Raw genomic sequence first — 23,231 nt, forward strand, 5'->3', positions numbered from 1 at the left:
AGGGACTTTTCATATAATGGAATACTATACAGTCACTTAAAAACCAGAAGAATCATTTTCACTAATAAGTAAAGCAGGGACATGTGCACATGGTACACGACTGACTGGCTATGCAGAGAAACGCCTGGAAGAATTCAGAAGAAACATCAGTAGTAGCTATTTCTAGAAGTACCGCTAGGAAGTCTCAGGAAGAATATTTTAAATTTTCATTTATATGTTACCCATAATTGCTGTACTTTGGATTAAAGACAGACAGACAGACAGACACATATACATACATAAACACACACACACACACACACACACACACGTATTTCTAGTATAAGAAAAAATAGATTAAAAAAAGTGAGGTTTGATTCTCATGTATTATAACACTAGCACCATTTCATTTTAAAGTATCTTCCCCCAAGCCATCCTTCTATGCTCTTGCAGATTCCTATCCGGAATGAATGTTAAACTTTTAAACTCTTTCTCAAAATTATAGCTACACTTGACCCTTGCAACAATACACCACGCTCAGCCTTACAACTCCTCTACTGCAGTATTTTTATACTTCTATGAAAGCTCATCTTCCTCTTTATTTAACTCAAACTGATCACAAGCAGAACACCATTCTCGATCATACCACAATGGGTACACAGAGGGTGACTAGCCATTCTAGTTTGTCCAGGACTGTGGGCGGGGCGGGCGGGGGGTGGCGATTATTGGAACATAGTTTCTTGGACTTTTCTCTGAAAGTCCTAGGCAGACAAGGACAGCTGACTACTCTAGGTATACAAGCAATTAAAAGAAACAGAGGGGGGTGACTCTGTAGGAGGGTGGGAGGAATGCAGACATCAGCAACATATGAAAGCAGCCAACTCTTAAGATCCAAAATGTGAAAACTGGCTTTAAGTATGAAGATATACTGCTTCCAAATTCTGTGACAAGGCAGGACCTTACTCTGCCATAACAAACGCTTTTTCCATGTTTTCAATGAGTTTTCTATGTCTTCCCTTCCTTAATCTGCCACAATTTAAATTGAGATTTTCAACTAAGTTCAAAGTAGGAAAATTTTGGATGTCAGGACATAAGCCATAAGAGATCTATTATAAGTAATCAATCATTCATAAAAAATATGGTATGAAAGCATTAGGCTCTGACTAAGCACTACTAAATTAACTTTTGCCTAGAACTGTAAACGTTTTCATTATCTACAAAGAACCTATTCCAATTGTGGCAACTAGGTGCCTGAAATCTACTCAGGTAAACAGACTAATGAACAGACTATTAAGAAAACATAGCAAGAGGGCTGGATTAATTTATCATGTATCACTACAGGACCTTGAACCTTGCCTAACGTACAAAGCTCTTTACTTTGGACCTAAATTATCTGGATTTCATTTAAACATTTTATTGGGTGTTGTGCTTAGAGAGTGTGCAGTGTTCAAAAGATTTTAAAAATTCAGAAATGGTATTCAGAATGGTATTAAATGCACCTGAGATTCATAAGTTAGTTCATGGTCTTTCCCTAAGTAGTATCTACATTATGCATTGAAATGGATTTAAACATAATTGTCTCATATCCTAGGACCAGAATATCAGTTGATCAAATTGTTCATGATATTTGTGCCTTCTTTCTTTAAGTTAACAATTTATTATCAAACGAGATCTCTACTTACCCAGAGAACCTAGAGTATTAGCCCAAAGTGCCCCTTGCCTAGTCACCATATTCAAAATCCTATCAGGGCAGAAAGAGAAAGAATCTGTATTTAGAATCATTATTTCTCTAGTAACCTTTAAAAACAATAATAGCTATTTAACATGTCTAGACCCAAGGCTCGAAGTTTTTTAAATTCTAAAATACATCTTAATATATCCGATTTCAATAAGGATGGTTTTTACTCTATGTAAGTGAAAATTAGGTTAAAACTTTCAAGATTTTAGGCAAAAACTGAGGAAAACTCTTATTATTAAATGTATAATATAATGAATACACATTAAATATATATAAGGCTTTGAACGACAGCCTGGAATGTATCTTACAGAGGTTTACAGAAACTAATCCATGTAAAAAATGCCACTGTTAACTATGGCGAGCTAGCTTCTAAAAGGTTCTTTTTGGGAGGGGAACATATGCTTAGAATGTTAAAGATAATCAAAGTAAAGAATATCAGGCCGGGCACGGTGGCTCACGCCTGTAATCCCAACACTTTGGGAGGCCGAGGCGGGTGGATCACAAGGTCAGGAGTTCAAGACCAGCCTGGCCGAGATGGTGAAACCCTGTCTCTACTAAAAATACAAAAAAAAAAAATTAGCTGGGCGTGGTGGCGGGCGCCTGTAATCCCAGCTACTCGGAGGCTGAGGCAGAAAATTGCTTGAACCCAGGAGGCGGATGTTGCAGTGAGCTGAGATCATGCCACTGCACTCCAGCTGGGACACAGAGCAAGACTCTGTATCCAAAAAAAAAAAAAAAAAAAGAATATCAAAGTACAGAATATAAAGTAGAATTAAAGAGAAGGAATCAACCATCTAACTAGAATATATGGGGAAAGCACCCTGTGTCTGCTCCCAGACTAGAACCAAGCAGCCAAGGTGAATGCTCAGCACACTCTCAAGGAAGCACAGACCAGTGCCAGACACCACCAGAACAGTGATGGAGGCAACCGGATGAAGGGAAGACATTCTTCTCCCAGCAGTGTAACACCATCCCAGGAATGGTTCTGTCCAGACAGCTGACTACTGCTGGAAATTATGGAAATACAGTAACAAAGAGTGAAGGAACTCATTCAGTTTAATTATTAAACGACTCAATTAATGTTCTACAGAAACAAAAATTTGTATTGCTTCTAAAAGATTGTTTTAAAAAATCAGTAATGTTTACAAACCGAAGTATATTGTTTCTAATTATGTTACATATTTACTAATGTATTTTAAGTACAGCCATTATTTTTTCATTTTTAACAAGCATTTTAATAACTTTTTTTTTTTTTTTGAGACGGAGTCTCGCTCTTTCACCCAGGCTGGAGTGCAGCAGCGCGATCTCGGCTCACTGCAGGCTCCGCCCCCTGGGGTTCACGCCATTCTCCTGCCTCAGCCTCCCGCGTAGCTGGGACTACAGGCGCCTGCCACCTCGCCCGGCTAATTTTTGTATTTTTAGTAGAGACGGGGTTTCACCGTGTTAGCCAGGATGGTCTCGATCTCCTGACCTCGTGATCCGCCCGCCTCGGCCTCCCAAAGTGCTGGGATCACAGGCGTGAGCCACAGCGCCCGGCTAATAACTTGTTTTAAGAAAGGAAGCAAGTTGTCTTTTCTAGGAAATCTACTTCCAAATTTATATTTAATATGATATTGGGTTTTTTTTTCTCAAAATAAGATGGGAGAGGAGAAGGAGATGGGATAGAACTGGCCATGGTTGATGGTTGTTGAGGATGGGTTATGGTTCATGTGTTCACTATGCTATGTATTTTGTCTACTTTTATATATTCAAAATTCCCCATAATACAAAAACTTAAAAACATTATTGAAGCAAGGGACAAGTAATAAAAATATTGAAGGATCTAGGCTGGTAAAGCATGGACACAGTAACAGTAATATAAAAAACTTAACAGGGCTAGGTGCAGTGGCTCACGTCTGTAATACCAGCACTTTGGAAGGCTGAGGCAAGAGGATCACCTGAGCTCAGGAGTTTGAGAACAGCCTGAGCAATACAGTGAGACCTCGTCTCTACAAAAAATTAAAAAATTAACTGGGCACGGTGACATGTGCCTGTAGTCCCAGCTACTTGGGAGGCTGAGGTGGGAGGATCACTTGAACCCAGGAGGTCAAGGCTACAGTGAGCTGTGATGGCGCCACTGCACTCTAACCTGGGCAACACAGCAAGGCCCTGTCTCTCAAAAAACCCCACAATTTAACAGGCCTTCCAGCTTCCCATGGTCTGATTCTAGCACATCTGGTGCCATCTGCTGGCTGAACAATATGAAAGGAAGATGGAGTTTAAAGTGTCCTAAAACAAAACAGTAGCCATCGAAGAATACACACTCATGATTCCACTTATATGAAGAATAAAAATGGGCAAAACTACACATATTGTTCAAGGAATATCAAGAGGGACTGGCCCTGTTTACTTCTTAAGTTGGGTGAAAACATACTTTCCGATCCTTTTAACTGTACTTTCCCTTCTCTGCAACTTCAAGTTCTAACAGAAAACTGTGTCTTATCCTTTTGGAATTAACTCTAATTTTAAAAATTTTATTTAAAATTTATCCAGCTCATTTCGGAAACATAAAGTCAAGACAGTAAGAAGTTCAAGTTAAATGATGGCAGCTTCAGCCATCACTCTCATGAGCTGCTTATTCTTCATTACCATTTCCTATGGATCTGCATGCCCCCAAACAATCCAAAATTCCCATTAGCAACTCAACAATTTGAAAAGCACGTCACATAGGGTTGGAGAATGTAACAGGTGCAGCTGAGAAGTCAGGCTGGCACAGCACTAGCTGACTGAGGGACACTGATTCAAAAATTTTTTTAAAATTTAAAAAAATTTTAAAAGCTTAGAGTCAGTAATCTGATTCCTTAGTTGCTTTTATTTTGAGTAAGATTAAAAAACAAAGACAAAAAAGCACATAACTATGCTAACCATCTGTAATCTCAAGGTTGTACTCATCAAACCAACAAAACAGAGCTTAATATTCAGGTATCACTACATCAGATGGTCACAAGAGACTTACTGTACATTTCTTGGTTTGGACCAGGCCATGTTCTGGGTTTCCTTCAATCCTAGCCGAAGACCATTCATTGCCCCAAACGCAGCCCCTGGTAAATCATAACAATTCACCCAGATAAGACAGCTTTATATTAAAAAAAAAAAAAAAAAAAAAACTCACAACTGCATAACTACACTTCTGATACTTTTTCATTTTTATTTAATAGAAAAAGACATGTAAATATTAAAAAAAAAAACCCTGAAACCAACATTCTCATTGCTTTTGATTTTACATACCCTCAACTACTTGAGAAAAAAGTATGTAACACTCACCTGTCATGCAACATCCTCCAATTGTAAAGAAGGCCAGCTCAAATCTGCCCCGGGTTTTATTAGCTCCGGTAGGTAAAATAAACTCATCTGTATCCTAAAAGGATAATAATGAAAACCAAGCTGAGTGTCCCTCAAGATACAAATCTTGTAAAGTTGCCTTTTTAACATTTCAAAGCAGTTTTTAACAGAAAATAAACCTTAAACCTATACTTATACAAAAATAAAACTTTCTGCAACAGTAACACCTAAATCAAAGTGAAATGAAATACGAAGCACAGTTCTTAGAATGGAGTCTCATTAAAGACTTTGTTTCCTTCAAAACGTAAATCTGATAGATTTGGGCAAAAGTGTTTAGAAAAAACAGCTCTAGAGAAAGAACACTGAAAGCTATGAGAAGAACAGAACAGACAATCAGTCTGGAAGAAGCAAATAACTTTCATTCTGTAGCAGCTATTTATTGTGCATTTTTCTATGTATAAAGCCAAATGTTCACAAAAATGAGCAATAACTAATAAAGTACAACAGTTTGGATCAATTATGCAAGGGCAAATGAACCCCTTTAATAATTCTTATCTGTTCAAGGAGTATATATTCCTTTGATACTCTCAGAAAGCTATAGATCCTCTTTCTAGTAATTGCATACACAAAATGTGGCATGAACCCCTGGAAGGTCATCCAAAATACTAAGATTGAGAAATGACACTCTTAAGAGCAAAATATGGTTACCAAATTTTAAAGAGTCAATACACCTTTATGAAAAACACACTCAAAAAAACAAACAAACAAAATTCTATCGCCATGTTGGATTAAAAAAAAAAAATCACACTCATTTTTGGCAAGCTTTCCATGCAAAGATGGTTAAAATAAGCCTCTAATGGCTAGGTCACACCCTTGGCAAAAAGACACATACTGTGTTACATTTAACATAGTAAAGACCACTGACAATTAACATTCTCCTACATCCTTATGGCAAATACTGAACGTTGACTCAGAAAACTGTATTCCTGATCAGAAAACTGTGGTTCTGCCTTGGTTTTTTCTTTCTGGCATGCGCACACATCCTCACCAAAAATTGCAAAAGTAAACAAGCACATCTACTCTCATCACATAAGAATGGTCTGTTGGGCAATAATAAAATCTGAATAAATCCCATGTCATAATATAATTGTATAGAGTTTTATAAATTTTGGGTACTTCAACTTTTAAATAATGACTTAGTATTAAACTGCTTTTTGTTTGAGTTTTTAGAAATGCTAGCTTCAATGTGGTAAGGTAAATAATTATTCTTCATTCTCAGGCCATGGTTGCTGAGAAGAAAAAAAGAATTATCCTTCAATCCAGAAACAGATCACTAATTAAGAATAGAAAACTTGGCCAGGCACGGTGCCTCCCGCCTGTAATCTCAGCACTTTGGGAAGCCGAGGTGGGTGGACTGCTGGAGCTCAGGAGTTCGAGGCCACCCTGGGCAACATGGTGAAACCCCGTCTCTACTAAAATACAAAAAATTAGCTGGGCGTGGCAGTGTGCGCCTGTAGTCCTAGCTACTTGGGAGGCTGAGGCAGGAGAATTGCTTGAACCCGGGGGCCGAGGTTGCAGTGAGCCAAGATCACGCAATTGCACTCCAGCCTGGGTGACAGAGCGAGACTCCATCTCCAAAAAAAAAAAAAAAAAAAAAAGAAAGAAAGAAAAGAAAACTTAAAAAAAAAAGGCTGTGATGAACATTATCAAGCAAGCAAAAGTGCACGTTAGCACCAACTCATTCTCCTGCTAGTATCAACCAAAAAATAAAAACATAACAAGGGTTGCAAGCAAATGTCCATTAATTCACATGCAAACAAGGTTGTTATCAAAGTATGTTAATATGTTGAATGTATAGAAGATTTACTAAAAAGCTCTTGTTAAACCTATCCTGCTGACACTCCAGGACACTAGTGTTACTAAAATCCCAAGTACCAGAGTTTGCTGACATGGAAGATAAATCCAAGAATAGATATCAATGTACTTGCAGGGAAAAAAAAAAAAAAGAAAAAACTTTTTTAATTTATAATTTTGTGTGTTTAACACTATGGATGTTAAAAAATATTTAAATTTTCCTTATTTTTGTACCAGATGTTCACCTGGGCTAACAAAAAAATTCATTACTTGATAAAATTTAAAAAAACATTTCAACGAGGATGTAAGAGTAGTGACGATACAAAAGCATTAGTAAGAGAAACTACAATACTGTATCAGATAAAAGTTGGCTAGGCACAGCAGCTCAGGCTTGTAATCCCAGCACTTTGGGAGGACAAGGTGGGAGGACTGCTTGAACGCAGGAGTTCAAGACCAGCCTGGACAACATAGTGAGACCCTGTTCTACTATTAAACAAGAAAAAAAAAGGTTGTTGCCAAAGTCAGGACATGGTGAGTTGACAGGTACTATTTTATTTAAGATGTCTCTAACCTTCAAAAGTATAAATAAAAGTTTTACAAAATGTAATTTCTATTAAGGTATCTTTAAATTTAAGGTTTCCATAATTATTTCCAATAACAGATGAGGTTTATAAAACACTTTTTAAAGTCTGAAGTCCCTCTAGAATTCCAATGGAAGATTAAATGTTCATGATGAAGAATGAATTCACAAGTTTTTGGGGGGATATGAAATATTTTATGTCTAACCTTAATAAGCCCCACTTAGCAATGCAGGGCCACAATGATATTGAATTTGTAACTAGATCTAGAGTACAACCTCTAAGTGTAGATTCAACATTAAAGCAAAATACATGCAACTAGTTTTGAAATTTTGAGTAAACTGATAAAGGGGTACTTTTAAAATAAAAAAATCAATGAACACCCAATGTTAAAATATAACATTTGAAAAACATTTCAAAAATAATGAAGCTTTAAATTGGCAAGGTCCGAATCATCAACTTGCTTTAATTTGAACACTTAACACACAAGAAATGCAGCAGCAGCTGTCAGATGCTGTTAGTGATTCAACTCTGAAATAAAAGGTTCCAACCATAACTCAAAAAAAAAAAAAAAAAAAAAAAAAGGCCAGGCATGGTGGCTCATGCCTGTAATTCCAGCACTTTGGGAGGCCAAGACAGAAGGACCACTTGAGGCCAGGAGTTAAGAGAACAGCCTGGGCAACCAAGTCAGATCACATCTCTACAAAGAATGTAAAAAAAAAGAATTAGCCAGGCATGGTGGTGTTCACCTGCAGCCCTAGCTATCCGGGAGCATGAGGCGGAAGGACCGCTTGAGCCTAGGAGTTTGAGGTTACAGTGAGCTATGCTTGAGGTTACAGTGAGCTATGATGCGGCTACTGCAACTCCAGTCTGGGAGACAGAGTGAGACTTTGTCTCTTAGAAAAAAAAGAGAGAGAGAAAACAGAGTTACTGATATGTATCTCATGTACCATATAATTCACTTACTTAGAGTGTACAATTCAGTGGTTTTTAGTATATTCAGGGTCGTGCAACCAAGACTACAATAAATTTTAAAGCGTCTTCATCACCCCCCGCCCAAAAAAATCACATACCCATTAGCAGTCACTGCCCATTTACTTCCAACCCTTGGCAGCTACTAATCTCCTTTCTTGTCCATATATTTGCCTATTCTGGACATTCCATATAAACGGAACCACACAATATGTGGTCTCTTGTGACTGGTTTCTTTCATTTAGGAAGTTTTAAAGGTTCATTTATATTGCAGCATAATTTAATAATTCTTTTTTTATTACCAAATAATATTCCATTGTATGGATATGTCACACTTTTTTATCCATTCATCAGTGGATAAACATTCGGTTTGTTTCCATGTTTTGGTTATTATGAATAATGCTACTAGGAACATTCATTTACAACTTATGTGCACAGAGGTTTTCAATTCTCTTGAGTATGGAGTATACGTAAGTGAAATTGCCAGTCATAAGGTAACTCTATTTTTAACACTTTGAGAAACTGCCAGACTGTTTCTAAAAGCAGCTGTATCATTTTACATTCCCACCAGCAATGTACAGAGGTCCAATTTCTCTACATCCTCAACAATTATTATTTTCTTTTTGATTACAGTGATCCCCGTGGGTGTAAAGAGGTATCTCATTGTGGTTTTATTTCTCTAATTAATGTTACTGACCAGGTTTCATGTCATTATTAGACATCTGTATATCTTCATAGAGAAATGTCTACTCAAATCCTTTGCCCATTTTGTATTATTTTTGTTTTAAGAGTTAAAAAAATTAAATATTCTAGATATAAATTCCTTATCAGATACATAATATGCAAATATTTTCTCTCAGTCTGTGGACTGTCTTTTCCCAATTTTTTTCCTTTTGAGACAAAGTCTCTCTCTGTCACCCAGGCTGGAGTTAAGTGGCTTGATTACACTCACTGAGACTTGACCTGCTGGACTCAAGTGATCCTCCCACCTCAGCCTCCCCAGCAGCTGGGACTACAGGTGCACACCACCACACCCCGCTAATTTTTGATTTTTTTGCAGAGATGGGATCTTCTTATGTTGCCCAGGCAGGTCTCAAACTCCTGGGCTCAAATGATCCTCCCGCCTCAGCCTCTTAAAAGTATTGGGATTATAGGCACGAGCCACTGCACCAGGACTTTTTCCATTCTTTTTTTTTTTTTGAGACCGAGTCTTACTCTGTTGTACAGGCTGAAGTGTGGGTGGTGCGATCTCGGCTCACCACAACCTCTGCCTCCCAGGTTCAAGTGATTCTCCTGCCTCAGCCTCCCAAGTAGCTGGGATTACAGGTGCCCAGCACCACGCCTGGCTAATTTTTGTATTTTTTAGTAGAGACGGGGTTTCACCACGTTGGCCAGGCTGGTCTCGAACTCCTGACCTCAGGTGATCGATCCGCCTTGGCCTCCCAAAGTGCTGGGATTACAGGTGCAAGCCACTGCACCTGGCCTCCATTCTTGTTGGTATTGTCTAAACCACAACATTTTAAAATTTTGATTAAATACAATTTATCAACTTTCTTTTTACCACTTGTGCTTTTGATGTCACATCCAAGAAATCACTGTCTAATCCAAAGTCACAACTACTTGTGCCTATGATTTCTTCTAAGAGTTTGACTGCTTTAGTTTACATTTAAGTCTTTAATCCATTTGGTGGTAACATTTTGTATATGGTGTAGGGTTAGGGTTCAACTTCATTCTTATGCATATGGATTCCAGTTGTCCTAACGTCTCCCCTGACTTAACTATCTTGGCATCCTTGTTGAAAAGCACGTGACTGCATATATTGTAAGGTCTTTCTTCTGGACTCTGTATTTCATTAACTATGGATTTATTCTTATGTTACTATCATTATGTGCCTCTGTAGAAAGTTTTGAAATTGGCAAGTTCAAGTCCTCCAATCTATTTTCTCAAGGTCATTGGCCATTCTACGTCCCCTGAATTTCCATAAGAATTTCAGGATAAAAGCTTGTCAATTTCTGCAAAAAAGCCAGCTGGGATTTTGACAGGCACTACACTAAATCTGTTGGTTAATTTGGAGAGCACTGCCATTTTAATATTAAAATTTTCAGGATCATAGCATGTGTCTTTCCACTTAATTTCAATAATGTTCTATAGTTTTCAGAATATGTTTTGCATCTGGTCCATTTATTTCTTTTTTTTTTTTTTTTTTTTTTTTGAGACGGAGTCTCACTCTGTCGCCCAGGCTGGAGTGCAGTGGCGCAATCTCGGCTCACTGCAAGCTCCGCCTCCCGGGTTCACGCCATTCTCCTGCCTCAGCCTCTCTGAGTAGCTGGGACTACAGGCGCCCGCCACCACGCCCAGCTAATGTTTTGTTTTTTTAGTAGAGACAGGGTTTCATCGTGGTCTCATCTCCTGACCTCGTGATCCGCCCGCCTCGGCCTCCCAAAGTGCTGGGATTACAAGCGTGAGCCATCGAGCCCGGCCTGGTCCATTTATTTCTAAGTATTTGCTTTTTGATGTTATTGATAATGAATTGTTTTTTGTAATTTCATTTTTGTAGTGTTCATTGCAACTGTCTGGAAATATATTTGATTTATGTATATTGAACTCGTATTCTGCAACTTGCTGAACTTGATCATTAAATAGATTTTTGTGATTTCCCTTGTGATTTTCTATAGATAAGATCATGTCATTTGTAAACAGTTTTTCTTTTTCAACTTGAATGCCATTTAATGTACTTGACTAATTGCCCTGGCCAGACAATGCTGAATATAAATGAGAGTAAATATACTTATTTTGCTCCTGATCTTAGGGAGAAGGTATTCAGTCTTTCACCATTAAATTATGTTGGCTTTGGATATTCTGTAGATGCCATTTATCAGGCTGAAGTCCCTTTTACGTCTAGTTTTATTTATTTATTTAGAGATACGGTCTTACTCTGTTGCCCAGGCTGGAGTGTAGTGGGGTGTTCTCAGCTCACTGCAACTTTTGTCTCCAGGGTTCAAGCGATTCTTGTGCCTCAGCCTCTCAAGCAGCTGGGATTACAGGTAGGCACCACCATGCCTGGCTAATTTTTGTATTTTTAGTAGAAACAGCGTTTCGCTATGTTGGCCAGGCTGGTCTCAAACTCCTGACCTCAAGTGATCTGCCCACCTCAGCTTCCCAGAGTGCTGGGATTACAGGTGTGAATCACTGTGCCCAGCCTAGTTTGTTTTTATAACCATTAAAGGGGGTGTTGGATGTTGTCAAATGATTTTTGTGAATCTATTTAGATAAGCATGTGGTCTTTGTACTATATTCTTTCCTTGATTGCTTTATTATAAATTGATATGGCACAATACATTAATTTTCAGATGTTAAATCAACCTTGCTTTTCTAATATATACAACATATATTTCCTAATATATCTTGGATTCAAAAAGATATTCTTTGAAACTTCTGATGCTTAGTCAAAAAAACCCGATATTATAAACTGAGATTTGAAACACACTTTGCCTGTAATCCCAGCACTTTGGGAGCCTGGCCAACATGGTGAAACCCCGTCTCTATTGAAAATACGAAAATTAGCCAGGCGTGGTGGTGGGCGCCTGTAGTCCCAGCTACTCAGGAGGCTGAGGCAGAAGGATGGCCTGAATTTGGGAGGCTGAAGTTGCAGTGAGCAGAGATCGCACTACTGCACTCCAGCCTGGAGGACAAAAGCAAAAGTATCTCAAAAAAACAAAAAACAAAAAACAAAAAAACCCCACACACTTTGTAACTAGGCATCCCAATACTTTTACTGGGGTGCTTTGAAAAAGTAATTCTGCTCTGGTTTTAAAAAATAAGCTTTTGAAGGGAGTTAACTGGTTTCAGAGAGATGCAGGCCAAGCTCCTAGTGTCTGTGAGGAAAAAAGGGTGAATGGAGACCAGAGACTTACTGCCTCCAGAAGTGTATGTCATAGTTCAAGTCAGCGTAGCACTTGGCGTTTTTTTTTAAATGGTAAAATAATGCGCCAAACTAGTAAAATCTTAATCTTACCTGCACGAGGTATCGTGGATCCACATTTAAATAAGGAGACAGAGGGTTCATACCAGTTACTAGAGAGAAAACAAAATGTCACATTGCAACAAAATTCTTTAATTCAGTTAGAGTTAATCCAGCTCCTGATTGTCACATGTGTTTGCAATTTTTATAGGCTCACTGAAGGCGGAAAATTTTTTCCTATTTTATCCTCCCCATCTGTCAGTTTGGGGGCTGACTCATCCTAAGACCCTCAATCCCAAACCAGGTCTTCCACTGGTGGCTCAGGCTTTTACACCAATAAGATATTCGCAGTGTCATAGATCCGATTATTGAACTTACAGGAAGTGTAGCCCAGGCCATTTATAAAGCTAATTTCTTTCACTTTACTACAAGAATGCTTGGTGACTATGTAAATTGCAAAATAAGACTGAGAAAAGACTAATCAATTCCATGGGAAAAACAGTGGTTGGGTTGTGTTTTCTGACTGTGTACATGTTGTATCTAGGTATTTCAAGGCAGTTCCTTCACATATTACTATTAACGATTGATTTACTGTGGCAAGGTTGAGAATCCTTGGGTCATTACCACAGGTACGTGGGTCTGTGCAAAAGAAAATACAAACTTTGAGAGGGCCAGACCTGAATTCACTAACATTGAAAACAGCAAAACCTATCATCTTTGGATCCTTCTGTATCTCAGCAGTTATTCACAAATCTATGCATCACCCATGCCTCTGATCTTTTCATCAGTTAGGAGTCCTGCTTGTTCTATTTTAACACCTATTTTGAATTGTGTTATCGTCTCTATTGCTACCATCCTAGTCCAACCATCATATCTCACAGCAACAATTTCCTACCTAACTCCTTGCTTTCTCTTACCCCTTCAATTTACTGTCTACATAGCAACTACAGTGATTTTTCTTAAGAAAATCCAAACGCCTTACCATAACTTACAAAACCCTACATTAGCTGTCATTCCCTACCTCTCTGATTTCACAAGCTTCAACTGATCCAACTCCCTTGTAACTACGAAGACAGACTGGCCTAAGAGTTGTTCCTTAAACATGCCAAATTTGTTTTGTTTCAGGACATTTGCACTAGCTATTTTCCTGGATACTTGCCTCCCAAGCATTTGTACTGTATTTGGGTCACAGCTCAAATGTCAACTCCGTTGAGATGTTTTCCCTAACCCGCTCTAAAATGGCATCCTGCTTCCATCACAATCTCATGACTCTGCTTTATTCCCTTTACAGCACTTACAACTGCAAAGTTTTAATTTATGTTTGTTGCCTTACCTCAGTATTATGTAAGCTCTGTGAGCGCGAGTCTTTTAAAAAAAAAAAAACCAAAAAAAAAAAAAACCCCACAAAAACCACTATAGTCCTGCCCCCAGAAAAGTAGCTACCACACTGTAAAAGCTCAGTAAATGGTGTTTATTCCCTGGTTCCTCAATTTACCTTCAAATCTTAATCAAATTAATGTAACAATATTGTCACATTAAGGAAGTGTACGCCCCTTGTGCTCTGAAACTCAGAGATACTAAGATTAATATGAAACTGTGTTCTAAACAGGTAAAGTAGTAGCTCAGGCCTAGGAATCCCAGGATTTTGGGAGGCTGAGACAGGACGATGGCTTGAGTTCGAGAGTTTGAGACCTGCTTGGGCAACACAGGGAGACCGCATCTCCACAATAAGTTAAAAAAAAAAAAAAAAAATTAGCCAGGCGTGGTGGCACATGCCTAGAGTTCCAGCTACTTAGGAGGCTTAGAGCGGAGGATTGTTTGAGCTCAGGAGTGCGAGTCTTCAGTGAACTATAATCATGCCACCGCACCCCAACATGGGTGACAGAACGAGGTCCTGACTCTAAAAACAAAAAAACAAAACAAAACAAAACATCTTGTGTTGTAGATTCAGTTTTTTGACAAAGGTGACACCAGGGATATGAAACGTCTTTTCTTTTATATTTTTTTGCACTAGAGTCAGTCTGAACATATTTCGTTGTTGTTGTTGTTTAGTATGAAACATTTAGAGAAATATTACAAGGATTCTCTAAAAAGAAAGTACTTTCGTAAAGGCTTTATCCACGACCAACTGCCTATCTTTAGGTCCAAGTTCTATTTATCTAGTTGAATAACCACAGTTACAAAGTACCAAAGTTCTGGAAAACATATTCGCAAGACTGAGGAGAGGCAAAGGCAAGATATTTATGCCTCTGTATACCTTGATGTTGCCTATTTCCTTTCCTGTAATTCTTACCTGGCTTCGTTCTTCATGTCTACATATCACCTTTAAAGTTCAGCTTACTCCCTAGCTCCTAAAGATGGTTTCCCAGCCTGTTCCAAGTCATATTTATTTCTCACTTATACGCAGTATTACTGAATGTTCTGCCCTGACGGCTACTTGGAGGCTCAGAATATGTAGCTATGTACAAAAAAATTAACTACGGGCTTGCTATTTGGAATACATTTACTCCCAAAGCTGGGCTCTACTCTTAATCAAGGGCCAATTACACGGCCCACCACACACAAAACATAGGAGGCTTGGATATAAATCTAAGAAAACATGCATCATCTCGCGAGTCCAGGTCAATCACGGACAGCTTCCCCGGGAGATCCGTGACCCTTTTTTAGGCCTTTCGATCTTGAAAAAGCGGCCATGCAGACACACTAACCCCACCAATGGTACTTAAGCTTGTAAACGCCAGCAAGGAAAAAAATATATATATAAAACATGGGACGCGCAACTTTAGTGTAGGCGCAAGAATCAGTCAGAAATAATCGCAAGCTAGGCCCCATACTTACGCGGGACGCCAGCCAAATCCGCGTGCGAGTAACCTGCTCCGCCGGCTCCGAAAAAGCCGGCCAATCCCCCTGTGGTTTTGTTGCCGCTTCCCCCGCCTCCTTCCATGGTATCGCAGCAAACCGAGAGGTTCCCGCCGCTGCCTTAAGCCTGGGTGGTCCGCTAGGCCGTTACTCCTCAATAACAGCGGGTAACCCCGCGTCGCCAGCGCCTACTTCACACGCTGACCTTCCGGGCGCCGGTTCCCGCTAAGCGCCACACTTCCGCTTTGCGTCAGTGTGCGCCCCGGAAGCCGGAAGCGCTTGACGGCAGCTTTCCGGTGGTGGGAAAGTGAACGAATCCCGAATCAAAGCGGCGTATTCTGAGGCAGGTGGGGTGCCAGTGGAAGAGGGAAGGCAGGCGACTGTTTACGGCCTGACTTGGGAGGCCGGCGGATCAGCAATTGCAGAAGCAGGCAGCGGCAGAGAGGGAATGGTGCAGGCAGGCGCTGAGAAGGAGGCACAGTCCATCCCTCTCAGGGTTAGTGAATGAGGCTCTCCGCCCGGGCCGGCCCGGGGACAGTGCGCTGCGGGTCCCAGCATGAATGCGGGCCCCGGCTGTGAACCCTGCACCAAGCGACCCCGCTGGGGCGCCGCTACAACTTCGCCGGCTGCTTCGGACGCCCGGAGCTTTCCCAGCAGGCAGAGGCGCGTCCTGGACCCCAAGGACGCTCACGTGCAGTTCAGGGTCCCACCGTCCTCGCCAGCCTGCGTCCCAGGGCGGGCGGGACAGCACAGAGGCAGCGCCACCTCGCTTGGTACGTGGGAAAATAAAAATCTTTGTCCTTCGCTTCGGCCCGAACCTTCTGGTCTCAGTCTGAGGACCCGGGGGCTCCAGTCACTCCTTTCTGGTCTTGTGTGCATCATCACTCTCAGGTCCACTTGCTGAGCTACCAAAGCCACTAGTGGGTGAATGGGGCCGCATTTTTCCCAGTGCGATTGATGTGAGAAACTTTGATGAGCAGTCACTCACAGGGCGGAAAATGGCAGGAGACTCCACCACCTGTTTGCTTTTTCAGGTTTGATTGAGAAATTGCCTTAGTCGTCAGGGAGATCTAATGGTGTATGTGAAACAGTAGGGCGCTTCAGCCTCTAGATAGGAAGAAAACAACTTCACTTGTTCAGATTCTGGGTCCCAGGATGCAGAGCTATTAGTCTAAGCTGGCATTGTACCTGTCCCTGGTATACAGTGTTGAACAAGAGAAACTTGGCCTTGCCTTCATACCTTAAAATCTATCTGGAGAGACAGACGATAGCAAAAGTTAATATAATAAAAGGTAATGGATGTTCTGATAGATGAAGGACAGATTGTTCTACCCAACTTAATTTATGGGATCGAAAATAGTCCTCCAGAAGGAGATGCTTATTCTGAGGACTTTAGAATGAGTAGGAATTAGATGAAGAGGAAGTAAGAAGTGTTTCAGGAGTGCAATCGAGGCGGGGCGCGGTGGTTTACGCCTGTAATCCCTGCACTTTGGGAGGCCGGGGCGGGTGGATCACCTGAGGTCAGGAGCTCAAGACCAGCCTTACCAATATGGTGAAACCCCATCTCTACTAAAAATACAAAAAATTAGCCGAGCGTGGTGGCGGGCAACTGTAATCCCAGTTACTCGGGAGGCTGAGGCAGGTAAGGCAGGAGAATCGCTGGCATCCGGGAGGCGGAGGTTGCTGTGAGCCGAGAGAGCACCATTGCACTCCAGCCTGGGCAACAAGAGCAAGACTCCGCCTCAAAAAAACAAAACAGACCAAAACCAGGAGTGCAATTGATGTATAGAGTGAACGCAAGAGAGTAGTGAGAGATGAGGCTGTAGGGTGGTACAAAAAAGTCAGACCAAGTTGGATATGTAGACATTGCTAAGGATTTTGAACTCTAAGGGCATTGATAAGCTACTCAAGGGTTTTTAGTAGGGGAGTGACTTGATTAGACTTATTTGTTGAAAAGTCTGTGTGGCTGGTGTGTGGAAAATAAAGAATGGATTGAAAAGGAACTCAAGTGGAGCCTCAAGATTCAGTTAAGGAGTTAATCCAGGTTGGAAATAATTGTAGCTTAGGCCTGGATGCTGGCAATAGGGAAGGGGATGGAGTCATGAAAGAATGGGATACTTGAGAAGAAATATTTCTGTGCTGGAGAAGTAGATTGGGGAGTTCGTCGCATAAACATTATAATGGATGCTATGGGCATAGATAACATAAACATGTAGACAAAGTAAAGGTGACCTAGGGCAGAAGCCTTAGGAACACCAAAGTTTAAAAGTAGACTGAAGAGAAGCGGCTGCAGAGGTGGGAGGAAAGCCTGGCTCGTGTTGTGTCAGACAAAGGAGAGCATTTCAAAAGGATGCATTCGTTAACAGTGTAAGAGGCTGGGCAGAGCTCGGGCAGTTCTCTGGTGAAGAGTGTACACTTAGATGTCTTCAAACTTAGGGGCAGTACCAAGTAGACTTGCAGTAGGCCTTGAAGGATGAGGAAGATTTGCTGTATAAATCAAGAGGAGAAAGAATTATACACGCAGATGGAATAAGACATGCAAAAGTTGGTAAGACTGGAGCATAAGATGACAGAGGAGTGTCCCATGAGGCTGGGTGGCAGACAGGAGCTTATGAAGAAACTCAAATTCCATTTTAAGGAATTTCAACCTTATTCTGTGGTTAATGGAGAAACCACTAAAAAGCTTTTAAGCGTGGGAATACCATTTGGTTAATATTTTAGAAAATATGGCTTAAGCAGTGGCTTTTGGACTTTTCTTTTTTTTTTTTTTTTTTGAGACGAAGTCTCGCTCTGTCGCCCAGGCAGGAGAGCAGTGGCACAATCTCGGCTCACTGCAAGCTCCGCCTCTCGGGTTCCCGCCGTTCTCCTGCCTCAACCTCCGGAGTAGCTGGGACTACAGGCGCCCGCCACCGCGCCCGGCTCATTTTTTGTATTTTTAGTAGAGACGGGGTTTCACCGTGGTCTCGATCTCCTGACCTCGTGATCCGCCCGCCTCAGCCTCCCAAAGTGCTGGGATTACAGGCGTGAGCCACCGCGTCCGGCCTGGACTTTTCTAACTGCAACCCATAGCATAAATTTTATCCAGTACACAGAGTAAGAAATATATGTAACCTGGCCATATTTATAACTGAAGCCATATTTATAACTGAAATAAATGTTTCATGAAATAATACTTAACCGTACTATGTGCGAAGCATTCTTATATTGTCTGTGTTATTTCATTGAAAAATGACTCGTCATTTGTAGTTTGTAGAACACTGGATAGTCAAGACTGTAGACAGGGAGACGAGTTGCAAGAAACAAATGGCAGTTGTCTAGTAAGTGATGTGTTTAAAGGGTATAAGGAAGGGATGGATTTAAAATTTAGGATGTAGATTTCAGGGAACTTGGTATAGGGGAGAGGGAACTGAAGGTGAACTTCAGATATATGTTCAGGTGTACTTCAGCTTCTGTGACTGGATAATTTGTGGTTTCATTAACCTTATTTGCATGTAAAGGAGGAGGAGTTAGTTGCAAATAGGGGTGAGGGCAGTCAGTCCTCACTGGTTGGATCTTAATTAAGATTTCTGCAGAAGAGGTACCAAATGAATACTTGGGGCTGTATTTCACATGTTTAAATGTTTTCTGTATACCTGGCACAGGACACCAATTAACAGAATGTTCAAAGACTATATTTGTATCAAAAGCCCATTGTTTGAATTTTTGGGATTCCTTTAGGAACTTGGTATTTAAATTTTTATATATAATTATCTTAGGACAAGTAGGCGGGGTAGCGAAATGGATATTTATTCAGTATCTTTAAATTTTATATTATTTATCTTCCTGGGCATATTTCTTGTACTGACTGAAATTGCTAATTTTGCTGGGCATGGTGACATGCACCTGTAGTCCCAGCTACTTGGGAGGCTAAGGCAAGAGGATCACTTGAGCCCGGGAGTTCCGGTCCAGCCTGAGCAACATAGCGAGACCCCACTTCTGAAAAAAGAAAAAAAAAAGAAATCTGCAAACCTGCATATTGGCAGAACTCAGCATGTTATTCACATTGTGATGACGCAGGGTTTATCCAAATGTGTTGCTATAGACTTTTTGTGAAAGTGGAGTGTTCCTTTGACATGCAGGTGAATTTTATTGCATTTTGTGCCTTTTGGCTGTATCTATAGCTATTAATTGAATGACCTGCTGATTAAAATATACTGGTTACTGAATAATGTTGCTGATGAGAATAAATGTAAATGGTGTGAAGTCAAAGTTGGAGAATTACTGATCTCAGTGGAAAAAAAAAAGACTGGGTGGAAATGTCGGGAGATAACATATTGAGTGCTTTGTGAGGCTGAACACAATATTTTCTCTAATTTTTGAATCGTAATTGATCCACATAACCCTTAGAAGTAGGTGTTGTTAGCTTCATTTTCTGGGCGAGGAAATAAAGGCTTAACGAAGTGAAGCAACTTGACCAAGATGGTACTAGTAAGTGACTGAACAAAGATCTCAATCCAAGACTATCTGACTCTAGATCTTGTATCTTTTTATCACTTCTTATTGCCACTCTTTTTGCCTTGCTGTGACTATTTCTAGTTAAAATTCCTAGGAAACCTGGAAAGCATCATTTTATGCTTACTTCAGGAGTGAGAGGGATAAAGCTCTGACAAAGTCCTGTGGTGTGCTGGGAAGGAAACCTTAGGAAGCCAGAAGCCGTGATATTGCAAAGAGCAGTAAGCAGTCCTTTCTCTGAGGCCCTGAGAAGGACTGATCAATGTTTTATTAGCAGAAGATACTGGTTCCTTACCTCTTGCTTTTCCTCCTTCATCCCTTCCTCAGGCTTCAGGAAGCCTGAAACTGGAGAGAGAACACATTCTTAGGGTCAGGGCTGCAGGAGAGAGCTCTCTTCTTCTTTGCCATCACTGGAACACTCCTGGTTTTTCATGAAATGATATGTGCAGTCTTTAGGTTCTATAGACTTATCACGGGAGTACATGCTTCGTGTGTGTTATAGCAACCTAGTCATTGCATCGTAACATTAATCCTTACATTTATGGAAAAAAGATGTTTTAACTTCTAAACCAACTCAAAAAATGAATGTTTTGGCATATTACTGGTTTGTAATTTGAGGATTTTTTTTTTTTTTTCGAGACAGCGTCTCACACTGTCGCCCAGACTGGAGTGCAGTGGTGCGATCTCTGCTCACTGTAAGCTCCGCCTCCCGGGTTCACGCCATTCTCCTGCCTCAGCCTCCCGAGTAGCTGGGAGTACAGGCGCCCGCCACCATGTCTGGCTAATTTTTTGTATTTTTAGTAGAGACGGGGTTTCACCGTGTTAGCCAGGATGGTCTCGGTCTCCTGACCTTGTGATCTGCCTGCCTTGGCCTCCCAAAGTGTTGGAATTACAGGCGTAAGCCACCGCACCTGGCCCAATTTGAGGATTTTTTTTTTCTAAACTATGCTTGCTGTATTTGATATAAAGAAAATAAATAGAGAATACAGAACTATAGAAAAAGTTTCAGAATCAAATGGTTTATCCTCTTTCTCCCTCTGACTGAAGCTCATTTTTTCTCTGACGCCTGATCTGCTGCAGAAATGCTGAATAAAATCTTGGAAGTAATGGTGTTTAACAATAAGAAATCACTATGCGTGATTACTTTTTTGTGATAGAAACTATTTTTGAAACACTAATCAAAGATTTTTACTAGCTGGATTATAAGTATTTTGTGGAAGGTAAAGATTATATAGCAATTGAATATTTTTCTGGTATAAAATTCTCCCCATCTGAAATGTATTTCGGTTATGCCATTATTTCAATGAAAAATAAACCATTGATTTTCGTATATTTGAGCCTGCATCTGTTTTGCTCCATATGGTGTTTGAGGAGAGGCAGGTAAATAAGAAAGATCCTGTGACTTAGGATGCTAAGATTCTTACATTGCAATTTAGTGAGTATCTCAAATCTTAAACATTTGTGAATGTTTAAGATTTTATTTCTGATACTAAAATATGATGTACATTTAATCCCTATTCAGTATATAAATTTTGACAGCATACTTATTTCTAATGATTATATAAAATGTGGCTTGTATTTATTTATATTGCATCTCTCTCTCCTGAGCTATCAATTCTACTTTTGCTACTGTCTGCTGGTGTGTTGGGAAGGAAACCTTAGGAAGCCAGAAGTAGTGATATGGTTTTCTATCTAGTTACTTCTTTGGCATCTCAAATTTAGTATAGGCAGAATCGACCTAATCATATTTCTTCCCTAAACACAATTCTCTTGTATTCCATATTTCTACTTAAGGCTGTCATCGTTTTTCAAGTCTCTCAAGCTCAAAGCTTAAAGTCACTTTTAAATTCCCCTATTATTGTGAAGTCTGTAATGACTCTCCTCACTTTTACTACTCTCACAAGGACTAGTTTATGTTCTTGGCCAGTAACTGTTCAATCTAGTGGATCATCAAAATCACTTTTGGAAAAAAAAAAATAGATTCCAGCTCCCCTCATGCCTTCATCCTACTCACATATAGATTCTGATTCAGTAGGACTGGGGTGTGGCTGGCTTCCTGATGATCCAGATAGTTTGGGAACCACTGACCTGGACTAGTAGCTTCCTCCCTAGTTTCTGGCAATAAGCTCTTCCCTCTTACCCCTCAGATTTATCTTCCAGGCTGTCATGCATGACTGTGAGCCTCCTAGATGAGAGGAATCATGTCTTTCAACACGTTTTTTGTACTTCTCTTTGTGGGTTATTCAAGATCCTATTGCATGGTATGATCCTGGCTGACTTTTCAACCATATTTTCTTTTGCTTTCTTTTTAAGTTGTTTATATTTCCCTGATATTGGTGCCTTTGCTTATAATTTTCTCTTTATGTGACTGCATGTTTACTTTTCAAGGCGTAAGTCAAGCCTTACCTTTCCAAAGAAATCTTACCGATTATGCTCACGTTCTCCTGTTCACCGAAGTAGTGTCTTCCTCAGAAATAACCTTAATTCCTTTATCAGGACCTCTTTTAATAATCATGATAATTAAGAATCAACATTTACTAAGCATAAACCAGAGAATGCCTTAAATGCTTTACATGAACTATTTTTACTTAAATTAAGCCTTATCTCATGAGAGATAGTTATTTTGCATGTTTACAAATGAGGTGTCTGAGATACAGAGAAATGACCCCTCACAGAGTAACATAGGAAGCTAATGGGAGAATCAGAATTTGAATGCAGGTGTTCTGATTCCATAGCCTATGCTCTTATCCATTAGGCCATACCAACCCTTTTAGGCACCAGTCATTTTCTACCCTGTGTCATATATATTAACATTTATGTTCCTGTCTTACCCATATTACTTGAGGGCAAATACTTGAGTTATTAATCTTTTGTTTAACCCATAGAACCTAGCATAGTTCCTTGCATGTATAATATGCTGTATATGTTTTCTATTTGAAGGAATGTATGAATATACATTTTTTTTTTATAGTTTTCAAACAAAAGACTATTACCAGTTGGATGGACACTAAAGGAATCAAGACAGCGGAATCAGAAAGGTATAGAAACATTCCTATATAGAGAAATGAATAATAATACATGGATGTTTTATCTTGTTGCTTTAATGTTTTCTCTTTGTTCATGCGTTTCTATTCTCCTTTATCTATGTTAATTCAAAATCAACTTATAAGTAATTTTTTAGAGAGTCCTGTGTGCCAGGGACTGTCCTGTATACTTGAGATACCGAGATGAGAGAGGAATAGTCCGTGTCTTTTTTTTTTTTTTTTTTGAAATGGAGTTGCCCACTCTGTTGCCCATGCTGGAGTGCAGTGGCGTGATCTCGGCTAACTGCAAGCTCTGCCTCCTGGGTTCACGCCATTCTCCTGCCTCAGCCTCCCAAGTAGCTGGGACTACAGGCGCCCACCACCACGCCTGGCTAAGTTTTTGTATTTTTAGTAGAGATGGGCCACGCCTGGCTAAGTTTTTGTATTTTTAGTAG

General features: G+C 40.1%; 2 protein-coding genes and 1 non-coding gene across 8 annotated transcripts in view; 1 reads left to right on the forward strand and 2 right to left on the reverse strand.

The window, feature by feature from the left end:
• The window catches only part of LOC129480874 (mitochondrial import inner membrane translocase subunit Tim23), a 37,249-nt gene extending 21,711 nt beyond the window's left edge, over positions 1 to 15,538 (reverse strand). The window contains exons 1-5 of the mRNA XM_055275341.2: positions 15,242 to 15,538; positions 12,458 to 12,516; positions 5,021 to 5,114; positions 4,713 to 4,797; positions 1,662 to 1,720 (exon numbers count right to left, since the gene is read on the reverse strand). Of these exons, the coding sequence (XP_055131316.1) occupies positions 1,662 to 1,720; positions 4,713 to 4,797; positions 5,021 to 5,114; positions 12,458 to 12,516; positions 15,242 to 15,347 (403 nt within the window). The 5' untranslated portion in view covers positions 15,348 to 15,538. The remainder of the gene's footprint in view (positions 1 to 1,661; positions 1,721 to 4,712; positions 4,798 to 5,020; positions 5,115 to 12,457; positions 12,517 to 15,241) is intronic.
• LOC129481440 (small nucleolar RNA SNORA74) lies at positions 2,540 to 2,729 on the reverse strand. Its single transcript, XR_008657432.1, has one exon. It is a non-coding gene; the product is annotated as a small nucleolar RNA SNORA74 (small nucleolar RNA).
• The window catches only part of PARG (poly(ADP-ribose) glycohydrolase), a 133,087-nt gene continuing 125,369 nt past the window's right edge, over positions 15,514 to 23,231 (forward strand). For 2 of the 6 annotated variants that reach the window (XR_008657174.2, XM_055275332.2), the window contains exons 1-2: positions 15,514 to 16,035; positions 22,725 to 22,791. Coding sequence is in view for 5 of the 6 variants with exons in the window: in XM_055275332.2 (XP_055131307.1) it covers positions 15,819 to 16,035; positions 22,725 to 22,791 (284 nt within the window). In the remaining variant the exon portion in view is untranslated. The remainder of the gene's footprint in view (positions 16,036 to 22,724; positions 22,792 to 23,231) is intronic. The other 4 variants (XM_063637422.1, XM_063637421.1, XM_055275334.2 and 1 more) reach the window with 4 other exon arrangements.

The sequence above is a fragment of the Symphalangus syndactylus genome, chromosome 4 (assembly GCF_028878055.3).
Source record: "Symphalangus syndactylus isolate Jambi chromosome 4, NHGRI_mSymSyn1-v2.1_pri, whole genome shotgun sequence".
In the NCBI taxonomy this organism is placed as follows: domain Eukaryota; kingdom Metazoa; phylum Chordata; class Mammalia; order Primates; family Hylobatidae; genus Symphalangus; species Symphalangus syndactylus.